This window comes from Heloderma suspectum, chromosome 1 (genome assembly GCF_057233095.1).
Source record: "Heloderma suspectum isolate Gila_16-S chromosome 1, 16-S_ref, whole genome shotgun sequence".
Classification (NCBI taxonomy): Eukaryota; Metazoa; Chordata; class Lepidosauria; order Squamata; family Helodermatidae; genus Heloderma; species Heloderma suspectum.
In genome coordinates, this window is record NC_139458.1 from 114,160,674 (window position 1) to 114,176,882 (window position 16,209).

Here is a 16,209-nt window from a genome sequence, read left to right on the forward strand (position 1 = left end):
CTGGATTTAATGAGAAATGTCATATTCAAGATGGGAGAATACAACCAACCATCTGTGTTGTTGTTTTTCCTTTTCATGTACCAGTTTTCATGCACCTATATCAGAATGAATAGGGCCTCCTATATGCAAAGACATTAATGTGCACATCTGAGCCCTCGTTAATGTCTGAATCAGCCTGGTCAAAAACTCAGTTGTTTAATCAACTAGCAGAGAGTGAGTAGTTTTGAAATTCATATCAGATAGGTAGATATAAAGTTGTTGTCGTTTGATTTTATGATTGTAAACAGGTCCAGGGGCATGGCCAGTTAGGCAGTATACAAATCTAATAAATTGCTCTCTCGTGTTAATTTAGTTTCAATAATTCTATGTAGAAACATACTTTGCTTGGTGTTTTCTTTATTGTTGGGTCTTTCCTCCCCCCAGACCAGTTAGTCCTCATCTGAGGCATTCTAACAGGAATGCTAGGACATCGGCTAGCTCACTGACATCTGTGGGTAAGAAACCAATTTCCTAATGGCTGTTTTATAATGTGATTCTTTCTTTAGGACTACCTGTACAGATGTATTTTTGGATTTAAAGATGCATCAAGTATTGCTTGGTGAAAATGCATTGATTTCTGTGTATCTGACCTGGAAATGTTGTAATATGCAGTATGATGTTATGAAAGCTTAAGTTTATATCCTGCATTTAGGACACTCAAACTACATACAAGAGTGAGAGAAAAGGATATACAGGATAATAAATCACTCCACAGTGTCCTTCAGGCTTTTACATGACATCCTAGTGAGCACAGGATGCATGCTTTCCTGCATTTTATCTATATATGACGAGGGTCTAGGGGTTGTAAACTTTAAAAGGCAAATCTGCATACTTCTGCCTTGCCTGCCAGATGTGGAATGCCATCTTAGCTGCAGCTTTTCACATATAATATGTGCTACTGTGCAGTAGCTAGCGTAGTTCCATAGGAAACAGGACACTGAACATAATGAGGAAACTTACAAACTGTTGGTACATTTACATTTAATACAAATATTGTAGGGTGTCCATGGAGAACACCCTTGGATGAATTCCTTCAACTGTATAGCCATTGCAGAAATTCTACAATTCATTCAGATCAGCTCTTTCACAGGGTTTCTATCATGTCTAAGAAGTGTTTCTTAGACATGAAACACTTTCAGATAGCAATGTGTTGGGTAACATCCAATCCATACAGTAGGAAAAAAGGTGAAACACTTTAAATCAGGAGTGCAGAACCTCAGTCCTTTGGGCCAAATCTGGCCGCACCTTGGGTTCCAGTCTGACCTTCTGGAGTTCTCCAAAAAGCCATACCCCTTTGCCCCCACCCAGTCCCTTTCCCCCGATCACCAATTGTTTGATGGTTTCCCAGCTTTTATGCAATTTCTCCTGCATTCTAAATGTTGAAGTGCCTCACCTAAGAGTGCCTCACTTAAGTGCCTCACTGTTACTGGCAATCAGAGCTCAAAATCAAAATAGGCTGGTATATTTGGCCCTGCCCATTTGCCTTTGACCCTGCACACCACTGGAATGTGGCCCCTGAGAGCTTCTCCCAAACGGAATTTTGCTCCCAGGCTACAAGAGGTTCAAGACCCCTGCTTTACATACACAGTTACATTGTACAACTTGTAATTCTTTGCCATTTAGACAATGCAGGTCATGTAATTGACCTGGTAAATGACCAGCTTCCAGATGTTACAATATCTGAAGAAGACCAAAAAAAGAATCTTGAATTGTTAGAAGAAGCAAAGAGGGTGAGTGAGAGGTTCCTCACACGTAGAGGAAGAAAATCGAGGAGCAGCCTCTCTGAATCTCCCACAGGTATGCACTTTAACGTATCATATCAAGTGGAACTCATTGTTAGCCGATATGCAATGTGTGTGATCATTTTAATGCAAGACTCCTGTGGCACCATAATGACCAGTGTATTGTGGCATGAAAGTCGCAAGCATATTGTCAACATATTCCTGGCATCATGCTTGGGTTTAAAGATGGCACACTCCCTCCAACTCATATTCTTTCTCCTGCCCTTCTCACAAGTCCTTTTTCTTCCTTGAGACACTTCATGCAATGACACAAGACACATTTTTTCTTTCTTTGAGCCCTGCATTAAGGACCGCCTAGAAGGGAGGGCCATTCTGACTCAAAAGTAACTCCTTTCCTACCAGACTCCCAGCATGTAAAGCATTTCACAATTCTATGAGGCAGATAACAACTCAATTTTTACTGTAGGAAATTGAAGTTGAGACACTGACCTGCTCAAGGCTGTTAAAAAATTGGGGATTTGAATTTGGTCTCAGTGGTATGAACCAGGTTGAATATCTTTGGTGTGCTACAGAAGGCAGGGGGTAGCAAGAGAGCTGCTATTCCCAAGAGCCTTGAAGCAGTTCAGCCGTTGCACCCTCTCTGTATTATCCTGGCCCTGGTCACAGAAGTGTATTTGTGGACTTGTGGTATATGTATTCTGGGCATAAAATAAAGAACCAGTGTGCATGGACAGAAAATGTTAAAGTTCCCTCTAATAATTCCTAGCAAACAAATTGTCATGGGAGGTATCCTACTTGCCAGAGAGGAGACAGACTTGTCAAGAGTTAGGAACTACACTTTCCTATGATCTCCTGTTGATTCTATGCCTCTGGTCCTTGGCCTGCCCTGCTTCCTGCTTCTTCAGCCTACACCAGGGGTAGGCAACCTGGTGCCCTCCAGATGTTTTAGACTACAACTCACTTAATCCCTAACCATTGGCCATGCTGTCCAATGGGAGTTGCTGTCCAAACATATCTGAATTGAGCCAGATTGCCTATCCCTGATCTACACATTCATGAAAAGGATACGATAACAGCTTTCCTGCAACTGCATCACTTCAAAAAGGGTATGAGGGTGACAGCTGACAGAATGGTCCAACATGTTAAAAACATGAGAGCTAGGGTGGTGGTGTAGCGGCTAGAGTGTTGGACTGAGAGCAGGAAGATCCAATGCTCATGTAGTCATGAAGCTGCCTGTGTGTCCTTGGGCCAGTTGCAGCCTCTCAGCCTAACGTCTTGCTGTGTAGATAAAATGGAGAGCGTGGGGACCATGTACACCACCTGATCTCTTTGGAGGAAGTACAACATTCATAAATAAATACAACTTCTTTAAAAATGCTCCCTGCGAAAGTGTGCATATCAGAGAGAAAAGCTGTAAAGGATGGTAGTGGCTCTTCCACCCCTTTTCCATTCCATCTCCCTGTGATGCCATAATGTTATCCTGATATCTGCTGTAGGTTTAATTTCACCCTTCCTGAAAACTCAGTCACTGGCTCACAAGAACTAACTAATTGTTGTTGTGTTTTTAACTTAATTTAATGCAGCCATATCGCCAGCACTTAGTCCCAGTATTTCACCTGCACCATCTCGGAGCAACTCTCTCACTCTTCCAAGTCCAACAGGTAAAACCGATGCAGCATTTTCCAATCTAAATTTATATTTAGTTCAACAACCTTTGAAAGCCAGTCTTTCTAAGGTCTGGTAAACATCCCCCCCCCCCGCCCCGAAATGGAAAACTAGAAGTTTCTTTGTACAAATAAATAGGGAGAATTTTGTAACACCATGCGAAAATAAGAAGAGTCCAGCATCCTCTTTCCCACAGTGGCCAGCCAGATGCTTCCAAGAAGCCAAAAAGCAGGGCCTTCACCCTCTCCCAGCACGCCACTGGCATTCAGAGGTATCTTGGTTCTGAACTTGGAGGTTCCATTGGCTAGAATGGCTAATAGCCATTAATAGACATATGCGCCATGAATTTGCATACTCTGTCCTTAAACCTAGTAGTGGCCCTTGCCATATTTTGTGGAAGTGAATTCCACACATTTATTTGTTTGTTTGTTTATTTATTTAAAATTATTTCCAGCTCCTGTTTGTAAAATATACTGCAGCTGTTTACAAACTTACAACAAAACAACAATTCATTATAATAAAACAAGTAGGGGGGAAGCAAGGTAGATCTGAAGCAAGTCACACAGCAGTCAATTTTAATGTTCAGAGGCCACCTGAGATCGTTTTTACCAGTGTATGTAAGGTTAACAGGGAGGAGACAGTCTGACCCTTCCTTAGAAGAGAGCTCCATTGCATCAGGTCAGCGACAGGGAAGGGCTTGCTCCTGGTGGAGGCCAACCTAGACTCATCATAAAATGGAATCCAGAGCAGAGCCGCATCAGATCTTATGTAGTGAGGAGGCGTGTAAGGGATGACATATTGTGTGATCAGTTAGCCTTTTGGCTAAGATCAAGTGTAGACATAGTGGCCTGGTTCACATATCATTGTAAGCCACCATGGGGCTCACCTGTGGGGCTCCAAGACATGCTCTGGCCAACATTTTTAATATGCAAGCCACGGTGCAAACCCAGGCATTGTGAGTTATTTGAGGGTTAAGTAACCCTTGGATAACCCACGATGCCTGGGTTTGCACAACGCAACAAGCTGTTGTGCATCCCCGCTTCAGCTTGCATAATCAAAATGGTGGCTGGCACATGTCTCGGAGCCCCACAGGTGAATTAACCCACGATGACTTACCGTGACGTGTGAACAAGCCCAGAGTGTGAATTATATATAGTAAATAGAAGTCCTATAAGCCAGGTGTATGTTGATATTTCTCAGAGTTTTTTGTTAATTGAATTGCTCCATTTTATGTCTGCAGTAGCCATATGACCACTCTATTCGGCTCTAGCTATGATAAATTGACGTTTGTGCCAGTGGTTACATCACCTGTTTTTTCATATGTTAGGTTCCGATACATGTGGATCTACTGTTATTGGTTCAGTGTCTCCGCTGCAGGTAAGAATGCCTGATTTTTTTACGTTGTTGAAAAAAAAAAAAAAGTTACTTTGGCAGGGGAATTTGGTAGGAACAGTCAGCTTACCTGGTCCCATGCGTGCTGATTTTCCTCTGCAACCCGCCCCCCCACTAACATTTTCCTTGCACGTGGGCTTAGGGATGGCAGAGAATTCCGCCACGGATCTCGTTGAGGCTGAATGCCAGTGCATTCGGCCCCCCCAAATCTGTGGCGGAACGGCCTGCCGCCCCCCCGCGGATCCCCCCCAGGACAAGACTTACCTGGGGCAGATCTTCCGGGCGGCGGCGGTTCCAGCAGTGACTTCGGTGGCGGCAGCTGGTCTTCTGACCAGCTGCCGCCGCCGCCGCCATTTGCAGTTTTTTGGGTTTTTTTACAGAGACATGATAGACGACTGGGTTAAAAAAAAAAAAAAAGGCGTACGCAAATGGCAGCAGCTATGGCCTCCGCCATTTGCGTTCCTTATTTTGGGCCATCTTAGTCTACATAAACTTAGTCTACGTAAACGTATTTTGGGCCGTCTTAGTCTACAGCTATTTGCGTTCCCCTTATTTTCGCTGTCTTAGTCTACGTAAATATTTACGTAGATTAAGACGACAAAAATAAGGAACGCAAATGGCGGCAGCCGTAGCCACCGCCATTTGCGTACGCGGTTTGTTTGTTTTTTCCCAGAGCCCTCCGCGGCTGGAAATCCGGCTGCGGACGGCTCTGGCCTGGCTGGGCCTGGCCGGCTGCTCTGCGGAGCTGCCGCGGAGCACAGCCAGCCGCGGAGGATTCCGGGGGGGAGGAACAGAGCGCCTCCCCCCCGTCGAGGATTCCGGGAGGAGGGACGGAACACCTCCCCCCCACCATCAACATAATCCACGAAAGGTAAGTGACTTTCGTACATCCCTACGTGGGCTTGCTTCCAATCTCCACGTCTAGCTGGGGGAATAAAGCGTCCAAGTGCGGGGGAAGCTAAAGGGGATTCACACAGCCACACCGTGTGGCCACAGCATGCAATGCCCAGTTTCCAACTGAGTCCCAGCAGGGAACCCATCAAGGACAAACAGCAGCTGCTGCTGTTGCATGGCTTGGTCACCCTGGATCATTAGCAGTCCAGCTGCCCTGCTTTGGACTAGCTGTTGTTTCTGGACCCCTTTCAAAGACAGCCCCACATATAATGCATTGCAGTAATCCAAACAGGAGGCTACTAGATCTTGAACAACTGTTGCGAGGCTATCTCAGTACAAGCAGGGTTGTCGTTAGTATATCAGCCTAAGCTGATCAAAGGTGAGCTGTGCCACTGACCCCACCTGTGGCTCTAGGGACTATGATGGATCTAAGAGCACTCTCAAACCATGAATCTGAGCCGTTAGGCAGAGGGCAGCCCCTCCAGAACACTACTCAACTAGTCAGATGAACCACTTTCAAACTGTATCTCCATCTTGTCTGGATTGGATCTCAGTTAATTGGCCATCATCCAGCATTACCCTGGCCAAGTATTGATTCAGAACACCCATTGGCTCACCTGTGTTAGATGAAAAAGAGAAGTAGGGCTGGGTGTTATCCAGTAGTGTCGTGGCAAATTCAGAAGTGCAGGGTCCCTTCGTGGCAGTCACAGCCACGCCCCCTTCTAAGATTATACAACCTCGTAAGATATACAGCCTTCAACTAGTCCCCCGGCACCACCTTCTGGAATTGGCCATCCAAGTCAGAATGAAACCACTGCAATACAATGACCCCGCATTTCAACTCAGACAGTATATCAAGAAGGATACCATGTTCAGTGGTATCAAAACCTGCTGAGAAGTTCAAGATAACCAACAGACCCTCACTGCTTCGTCCCTCCCTCAGCATAGGTCATCATATAGAGCTGCCAGAGCAGTTTCTGTTCCAAAACAAGGCCTGAATCCCGACTGAAATGAAACCAGAAAATCAGTTCTATCCAAAGGCGTTCTTTAGCATTGTGCAGAAGAGCTTAAGTTATGGATGGATGTTCAGAGACAAAACTCAAAATGAGTGCTTATTCAGGCTTCCCAGCAAGATCCCAACTTACCATATGCTCTAGGGGGCACTATTGAGCTATATAAAAATATATGGTTGTTGTTTTTTGTCACAGCATTAACTGAAGCCAGGGAAGAGCCCCAAATGACTTTAAATCACTTGAAAATTCCTACGTGACAAGACCCTTACATCACGGTCCTGTGCACACTTACCTGGGAGTAGGCCCCATTGAACACTGCATTGCACTGTTAGTCTTTTAGGAAAGTCATGGGAACAGCAAGGTCTCAGCACTGTGCTCTGATCAAATTCTGAGCTTCCCAGAATTGTATTAAAGTAAACATTAAAATGTTGAGAGATTTTATCATGAATCTTCTGAGTAACATACACAAGAGTCACAGCAAGATTTATTGGTAAAGCACCTGTAAATATATCTACCTAAAGGAACTGGGTAGTACGACAATGATATCTTCCTCTGGTTCAGTGTTAATGTTTCTTGATGTAAGAACCTGATTTTGCTTCTAGCTACTTATTCTGAAGTCCAGTAGGAGCTTTGTTGGACTAAGAATGGCAGAGAAGATTTCTTTTATCATTAATGCATTCTTGTTGGCTTTAAAAAAGGCTGGGCTTTGCAAAATAAACTTTGTAGGACATTATACCATTTCTTTAATCATTACAAGTATTCTTTTATTTCAGAACACCACAAAAGGATTAACTGATCAAAAGGAGAATGATCATGGAAATGGTTTTCAGGGGAGAGTGGTTCCTCGCACAATTGGTTTGAAAAGCCCAAAGGAGAAGCTATCTGAACAAAAGGAGAACTGTGATCCACATAAACTTATGGATAATCTATCCCAATCCTGCACTTCAGGTACTGACACTAGCGGAGTATCTCTAAGTAGCAGCACAAACATCTGTGAAAATGAACTTGGAAAACTATTTCCTAAAAAAACAAAAGAAAATGACTCTCCTTTCAAAGGCCACTTGCAAAGCCCAGGGATGGTTATAGTGGACCAAAAGTTAAAGGGCTTAGCACCACTACTGAAGGATTCGAAAGTTTCATGTAAAACAGAACTTAATATGCCTGGTACCCGTCCTCCTCTACTACGAGCTGTGTCATGGGATCATGCAGAACCTGGTAAATTAGAAAAAAAATCTTTTAAACCACCATCTGAAGACGATAAAAACTTTGCCATTAGTAATAACTCCAGCAACGTATCAACAAAATCTTCAGCGTTCAAAGACCTCCAGATACAAGTTCAACCAATTCGAATGCAAAAATTGACAAAACTGAGAGAGGTGAGTTTCTATAAATTAGCAGAATGATGTTCCTGTTAGACTCTGTTTGTTCCAATAGCTCAAAATTAAACATGATTTTGTTATAATAAGAGACTAAAATTGCATTTTGAAGACCGGGGAAATGAATTTTCACAGTGTGTTGCCCCAGAGACCATATTTTATGGTAGAATGATAGGTGGGTGAGAACGTAGGGAGCAAAGGAACTCAGACTGAGATAAGGCCATCAGAATGAGTTGTAGAAAGCAGATATCTCTAGGCTTCCACCCATGACCTCTACTGCAGCCTTCCCCAACCTGGGGCCCTCCAGATGTGTTGGACAGCAACTCCCATCATTTCCAGCTATGATGGGAATTGCAGTCTAACACCTGTGGAAGGCACCAGGTTGGAGAAGATTGCTCTAGTCTCGGAGCCTTTGACGGACATTACATTCTTTTTGTAAAGCTTATCTCCTTGAACAAGAGGGCTAGACACAGGGCAGGCGTCAAAGGTAAGCATGGCTATGCACCTGCTTAGGGCTCACACCACAGTGGGGGCCCATTGATAAGAGCCTCCTGGAATGTTGTTCCCATTCACGACTGCAACCTGCTTGTTCAACTGCCTCTTGCTCTGGCCCAGGCAACAGTGGTGGTGAGAAGAAGAAGCAGTAAATGCTACTGCCTACTTGCTCACTGGCTGTCTGCCTGTCAAGCAAGCACGTGGCTGCAATGATGAGAAAGAGGATGAGGAGCAACAGCAGCTGGCGACAATGGCGATGAGAAAGTAGACTCACTGAGGGAGGGGCCATTGAGGGTGCCTTGCCCAAGGGCCGGCAAAAAGCTGGAACTGGCATGGGCTAAACACTCTGTTTATGGGCAGGAAAGTGAACAGCTCTCTGGGCTCTGTGACCACAGAGTTCCTTTAGGCATACCCAAGATGTATGCACTACACAGTTCTGGGTTGTGGCCACATCCAGATGTAACCTAGTGTCTCTGCGTGAATATAAGCAGAATGACATTGTGATTGAATGTTCCAATGTTATCAGCTGGGTAAAGAACCCCCCCACCCACCCACCCTCACATACACACACACACACACACTTATTTTTTAATTTCAGGAAATTATTTGAATATCCTAATTCATTAAAATTACAGCAAAGTAAAAGCTGAAATTAAATATCTAAACCAGCACATTTATTCCTGGGCAATAAAATTATCAAATATATACATAATTGTCTTGGTTTCTAGTCATGGGGATCATATTAGTTCCAGTATCAGAGTGATACGTTTCTGAACATCAGTTGCTGGGTAAGATGAGCAGCGGTTGTTGCTAGTGCATCATGTGTTGCTTGTGGGTTTCCCATCAGCATCTGGTTGGCCACTGTGGGAACAGAATGTTGGACTGTATAGGCCTTTGGTCTGATCCAGCAGGGCTCTTATGGTCTTAATATTTAATTAGAAGGCTCCCCCCACCCCCAATTACATAAAGCTAGAAATTCTTAATGTTTTGGGTTCTCAGAAAATAACCTTGTGGAGTGAATATCTTTAAGTGGGCTAAATCCCACTTAAAGTGGGATTTAGCCCGCAATGGCCTTGTAGGCCCCTTCCAGCCTACTATTCTATGAAATCCAACATTAAGTAAGCAGCAGTCTTTTTGCAAAACAGCGGTTTGCCTTCCTTCCTCCCCCAAAGGTCCCCCCAATCTGCTTCAGATGGTCCCCCAAACCTCTGGAGCAGATATGGGGGCATGCAGGGCCTGCAGGGAATTTGATCTGGCAGAATTTTTTTGTTCCGCTGATGAAAGGGCACTGTTGGATGCAACCCACTATAAGAGAAACATTGGTGGCTTCTCCCTTGCATATTATTACGTTGAACATAAAATACAGGGCAGAGGTATTTCACTCGCAGATAAAGTACACAATATATAAACAGGAAAAAGCTGATAAAGTGCCCTGTCATCTCTCAAAGTAATATTTGGGAATGAAATAGCTTTCTTTGGTCTCTTAGGAGACTTCTTTACATCCAGAAAAACCTTTCCTTCCTGAGAATATATCAACAAATCTTATCTCAAACATTGCTTCATGCACTTCCTTTTCTTTTGTGTTCTGTTTCTTGCTGCTTTTAACACTTCTTTCCCACACCATATTACATTATCTGCTGAGCCCCATCTACACGGAGGATGCGATTCCTTTTAAAACCGCGTTTTTATGGATTAAAATTTCCTCCTTCTGTGGCACATGCAGGCAAATAAAGTGGTGTATACCAAAAACAAAAAGCCCCTGCAGACTGCACTAGAAACAGCATTAGTTTAGGCATATGTGGGTGGAGTCTCACAGCATCAACAAGCTCGAGGCGACAAGCGAGGGGCAGCTGCTTGTAGTGGCAAGGGGCTGCCATCTCTTTGTCTCTTCCCTCTTTCCTGGTCTACAGCCTCTGAACAGCGGTGTCATGAAAGTTATGCAAGGGCTTCCCATCTTCTCCCTCTGCTCCCTGCTGAACTTTGTAAGTGCAGTACAAGTAAATGGCAATGACATCTGAGAAGACATGCTTGCTCGTGCGCACCTCCAGAAAAGCGAGGTTTAATACTATTGTCTTCCCACCCCTTATCTCTGCTGAAGTCCACTCCTGCGCACCTCCATTTCCCCACCCTTCCCTCCCTGCAGAATTAAACCTCCAATAACCCCCTCTTTGGAGGTGCTAGTCCAGGGGAGTAGGTAGCTGCCTTCGCAGGTTTGGAACAACGGGTTCCTTCCAGTAACCTCCTCATTGGCCAGGCAGGAGGGGACAAGCAAGGGGCAGCTGCTTCTAGTGGCAAGCGGCTGCTGTCTCTTTTTCTCTCCCCCTCTTCCACCCACCCCTCTGCGCTGCTGCTCCTCCTCTCATGGAGGCAGCAGGAAGGGCAGGCAGTGGCGGTGGCAGAACAGCGGCTCCCTTCGCTGCCCCTTTTGCTTGCTTTCTTGCCTCTGCTCCTCACATCTGAGTATACTTGCAAAGCACCGATCGCTTCCTCCTAACAGGGCTCTTCCACCCCTTCTTTCTGCTCCTTGCTGTTATGGAAAAGGGCACCCACCCCTTGTCTCGGCTTCCCTCTGCTCCTTACAGCTGAGTAGACATGTTTAGCAGGCTGTGAAGGCTCATTTCCCTTCCTCCTATCAGGCTGCTTTCCCCAGCTGGCGCCATGTCATTAAACTTAAGTGCAGGTCCATTGCAGCAGATATGCGGAGACTGATAGCAAAAGGCAGAGCAGTCCTCAGTTCCCCACACTCCTCTCTCCTCCCATGCTGAGTAAGTGCAATTGAAGTCAATGTGATTTACTTCCAAGTAGACAGTCTTATCTGGCGTTTTCAGCTCGTTCCACTGAGCAGAGCCATGTGAAATGTGTGTGTTGTTCACAGCTGCGGGAGATGTAAAAACGGAGGGTGAATCCGACAGGAGGTGTTAACTCCTTCCGTTCCTGTCAGGTCCACCATTAGCTGATGTCCTCCCAGCGCTGAAACCACTCCTGCTTCCCCCAGCGTAGTACCGCAGCGTAGTACCTTATGACACACTGAGTCCCAAAATGCAGGCAAGTTGCAGTAAGAAGAAAATCCGTCACAAAAGGACTTTGCAAAAATGCGGTTTTTACAGCAAGATACCACACTGTAGATGCGGATTGGAGGGAACATTGTGTGCCACCAAACCCTATGAGGTGCAGTAGAGCTGGAGTAAATCCCCCGTGTAGATGGGCCCCTGGTCTCGGAAGGACTTGTTCTGTGTAACACAAATGGCTTGTGTGCCTAAAGACAGAGGAAAATTCAGGCAGAATCCAATTCAAGAGAGCTACTTCTGCACCTATGCTAAGACAGCAAAGAAGCAATGATGTTATTGTCATCGGTAGAGCACTGATAGCTCGATAACTATACAAATTTATTGGAGTTGGGAGAATAAGGTAATTCTGTCCACCACAAGAAAAAAAAGCTGTTCCTAAATGTGGCCTCTCTTTCTCTAAACCAGGGGTGGGGAACTGGTGACCCATGGGCCAGATACGGCCTGCAGGGCTTCCCCATCCAGAGCGCCAACTTCTTCTCTGGGCTGTGGCCCCCCTCCCGGTAGAGAAACACTCCTAACCAAAGATGATCTTCTTTGGGACGGGGCAGTGGGAGTGCGACCCTGTCACTTCTTGTTCTCTCAGCAGCTTTTGATACCGTTGACCGTGGTCTCCTCCTGGACTGGCTCCATGTGTTGGGGCACTGCTTTATGGTGGTTTGGCTCTTATCTGCGGGGTCAGATCAACAGATAACCTTGGGTGACTGTACCTTGGCCACCTGTGATAGCTGAACTGTGTGTCACCACAGGGCAGTATTTGGTCGCCAATGTTGTTTAACATTTATATGAAGTCGTTGGGAGTGGTCATGAAGAGATTTGGGGCAAGCTCTCATCAGTATGCTGAGGACACCCAGATCTATTTCTTTGTAACATCTGAATCAGGAGAGGCCAGGCACATTCTTAACCAGTGCCTGGATGCAGTTATGGTGTTAGATGAGGGCTAACAAGCGGAAGATGAATACTGATAAGACAGAGACCCTATGGGTGGGTGGTTCCCAGGTCTGGGAACTGGGTTGCCTGGTCTGGATAGGGTTGCACTGCCTCTTAAGCAACAGTTCTTATGTGTCTGTTGTGATGCGGAAACACACGTGTATGTTCCTGCCTCATGCTGCACCAATAATACCTGCAAACAGAACATAGGAAGCTGCCTTACACTGAGTCAGGCTATTGGTCCATCTGGCCCAGTATTGTTGACACTGACTGGCAGCTGCTCTCCAGGTTTCCCGTCAGGCATTTTTCTAGCTGTACCTGGAGATGCTGGGGATTGAACCTGGGACTTCCTTCATGCAAAGCAATTGCTCTACCACTGGGCTACGGGTCTTCCTCATGCAAGGGGAGTGCATAACAGGATATCATGTGGCACGAATGACTGACATGGTCACCTGCTACACGTGTGGCAAGTGATATAAGAACTGAGCTAGACCCACATCTGAACTTGGCAGTGTATTTGCAAATTATCAGTGAAGCAAAACAAGAATCCTACTTGGCTCAGTAGGCAGGACAGTAGGGGCAGGAAACTGGACCGCTACAGCACTGGGAGAGTCATTGTAAACCACCCAGAGAGCTTCGGCTATGGGGCGGTATACAAATGTAAATAATAATAATAGTCGTCGTCTGGGGGTGCTCCTGGATCTATCTTTGTCACTAGAGGCCAGGTACCTCAGTGGCTCGGCACACCCATTGCGAGCTTCGGCTGATGCTCCAACCATGCCCATTCCTGACTAGGAATAGCCTAGCCATTGTGATCTATGCACTAGTAATCTGATGATAGCAGTACTGTAATGTGCTCTACCTGGGGCTGTGTTTGCACCTGATTCGGAAGCTGTAGCTAGTGCAGAATGCAGCAGCTAGGATGCTCAGTTGAGCACTTCGCTATACACACTTCACACTATGTTAAAAGAACTGGCTGGCTGTCAGCTACCAAGCCATGTTCCAGGTTTTGTTGTTAACATGCAAAGCCCTAAACGACTCAAGACCTGGATACCTAGCTGACCGTCTTCCCTGATATATACCCAGTCAGCCCCTGAAATCTGAGAATGTCTGTAAGCATGCCTTCTCAGTGCTGGTATCCGCTCTTTGGAGCACTCTCCCTCATGTGGTTCAAGAGGCAGAAATGGTGGCAAGTTTGAAACACCTCTTGAAAACACACCAATTCACACAAGCCTTCTCTGACCTGCTGTGAGCAACTCTACTACCACCCTGTTTTATTGTTATGGTGCTGTAATGTGTTAAAATGTTTTTAACGTTTTAATTATTTATTATATTTTATCTTGTTTCTATATTGTTATATTGTATTTTGATAGGATTTTAACATTAAGCAGTATAAATGTATTGTAAATAATAAATATCTCTGATCAGCTGCTGATCAAGAATAAGAGCTTTTTCCCTATCAGAGAGATGGGATGGGGCCTTGGGAGGAAGCTGCTGAGTGATTCCGTCCTGCTTCTTTTTGCGGATTGTCCTGCAGAGGATTGTCCTGCTTGCTTCTGAGCAGTCATGCTGTGGCTTTCCTTGCTTACTTTTAAGTAGATGCGCTGCTCATGCTTACTTGTGAGAAGACATGCAGAAGCTTGATATTTCAAATGCTGTTTGAAAGTACTTCGGAATGATTCAGTCCTGCTTACTTGTAAGTAGACATGCAGAAGTTTGTCCTTACACCTGAGTAGGCTTAAAATGGGTACCAAGAATCAGTTTGGCCCAATCCACTCTGTCTCCCCCCGACACACACTCACAGCCCCCAAAATCTTTGTCAAATTGGAATTTGGCCCCTGCAATGAAAAAGGTTCCCCATTCCAGGGCCCAATCTACATGGAGGATTTCCTGTGATGGTACTGCACCTCGCACACAATATATGACGTTACCCCCACTCTGCAGCAACCACGGGTTTTCCTGCTGTAAAAGCCACATTTTCGCAAAGACTTTTGTGATGGATTTTCCCTTTAATGCAGCTTCTCTAAGGTTTCATTCGAGTGTGCCCCATATCCCAGAATTAAAGGCACATTAGTGGGTATGACAAGGGTGTGTCTGTGCCCTGACACTGCAGTGTTTTGATGCGTCGGCGTAAGTGGGCTGACCTTTTTTTCTTTTTCCCCCCATCTCAGTTCTCCACACCTCTGCATCTATAAAGGTTCTATATCCACTCCTTAATCATATCCCTTATGAATATACAGTGGAGGTGAGGAATAGATTTAAGGGATTAGACCTGATAGACAGAGTGCCTGAGGAACTACGGACGGAGGTCCGTAACATTGTTCAGGAGGCAGCAACTCAATCCATACCAAAGAAAAAGAAATGCAAGAAAGCCAAGTGGCTGTCTGATGAGGCTTTACAAGTAGCTGAGGAAAGAAGGGAAGCGAAAAGCAAGGGAGAAAGGGGAAGATACATCCAACTGAATGCAGAGTTTCAGAGAATAGCAAGGAGAGACAAGAAGGCCTTCTTAAATGAACAATGCAAAGAAATTGAGGAAAACAACAGAATGGGAAAGACTAGAGATCTCTTCAAGAAAATTGGAGATCTCAAGGGAACGTTTTGTGCAAAGACGGGCATGATAAAGGACAAAGAAGGCAGGGACCTAACAGAAGCAGATGAGATTAAGAAGAGGTGGCAAGAATACACAGAAGAACTATACAGGAAAGATCTGAATGTCCCTGATAGCCATGATAGTGCGCTCACTGAACTTGAGCCAGACATCCTAGAGAGTGAAGTCAAGTGGGCCTTAGGAAGCATTAGTAACAACAAAGCTAGCGGAGATGACAGTCTTCCAGCTGAGCTATTTAAAATCCTAAAAGATGATGCTGTTGAAGTGCTGCACTCAATATGCCAACAAATTTGGAACACTCAACAATGGCTGCCAGACTGGAAAAGGTCAGTTTACATTCCAATTCCAAAGAAGGGCAACGCCAAAGAGTGTTCAAACTACCGCACAATTGCGCTCATTTCACATGCCAGCAAGGTGATGCTCAAAATCCTACAAGCTAGGCTTCAGCAATATGCGAACCGAGAACTACCGTAAGTACAAGCTGGGTTTCGAAGAGGCAGAGGAACTAGAGATCAAATCGCCAACTTTCGCTGGATCATGGAGAAAGCAAGAGAATTCCAGAAAAACGTCTATTTCTGCTTCATTGACTACCCTAAAGCCTTTGATTGTGTGGATCACAGCAAACGGTGGCAAATTCTTAAAGTGATGGGAGTACCAGACCACCTTACCTGTCTCCTAACAAACCTGTACGAGGGCCAAGAAGCAACAGTAAGAACCAGACATGGAACAACCGAGTGGTTCAAAATTGGGAAAGGAGTACAACAAGGCTGTGTATTGTCACCCTGCTTATTTAACTTATATTCAGAGTACATCATGAGAAACGCCGGGTTGGATGAATCACAGGTCGGAATTAAGATTGCCGGGAGAATTATCAACAACCTCCGATATGCAGACGATACCACCCTAATGGCAGAAAGCGAAGAGGATCTCAAGAGCCTCTTGTTGAGGGTGAAAGAGGAGAGTGCAAAAGCTGGTTTGAAACTCAACATT

The 16,209-nt window shown here is 45.2% G+C and overlaps 1 protein-coding gene across 10 annotated transcripts in view; it reads left to right on the plus strand.

Moving 5' to 3' along the window:
- Positions 1-16,209, plus strand: part of IRAG1 (inositol 1,4,5-triphosphate receptor associated 1) — a 131,001-nt gene that overhangs the window by 79,412 nt on the left and 35,380 nt on the right. For 9 of the 10 annotated variants that reach the window (XR_014790715.1, XM_084853996.1, XM_084854077.1 and 6 more), the window contains 5 exons: positions 424-494; positions 1,663-1,836; positions 3,365-3,442; positions 4,774-4,823; positions 7,519-8,121. Coding sequence is in view for 9 of the 10 variants with exons in the window: in XM_084853996.1 (XP_084710122.1) it covers positions 424-494; positions 1,663-1,836; positions 3,365-3,442; positions 4,774-4,823; positions 7,519-8,121 (976 nt within the window). In the remaining variant the exon portion in view is untranslated. The remainder of the gene's footprint in view (positions 1-423; positions 495-1,662; positions 1,837-3,364; positions 3,443-4,773; positions 4,824-7,518; positions 8,122-16,209) is intronic. The other variant, XM_084854005.1, reaches the window with a different exon arrangement.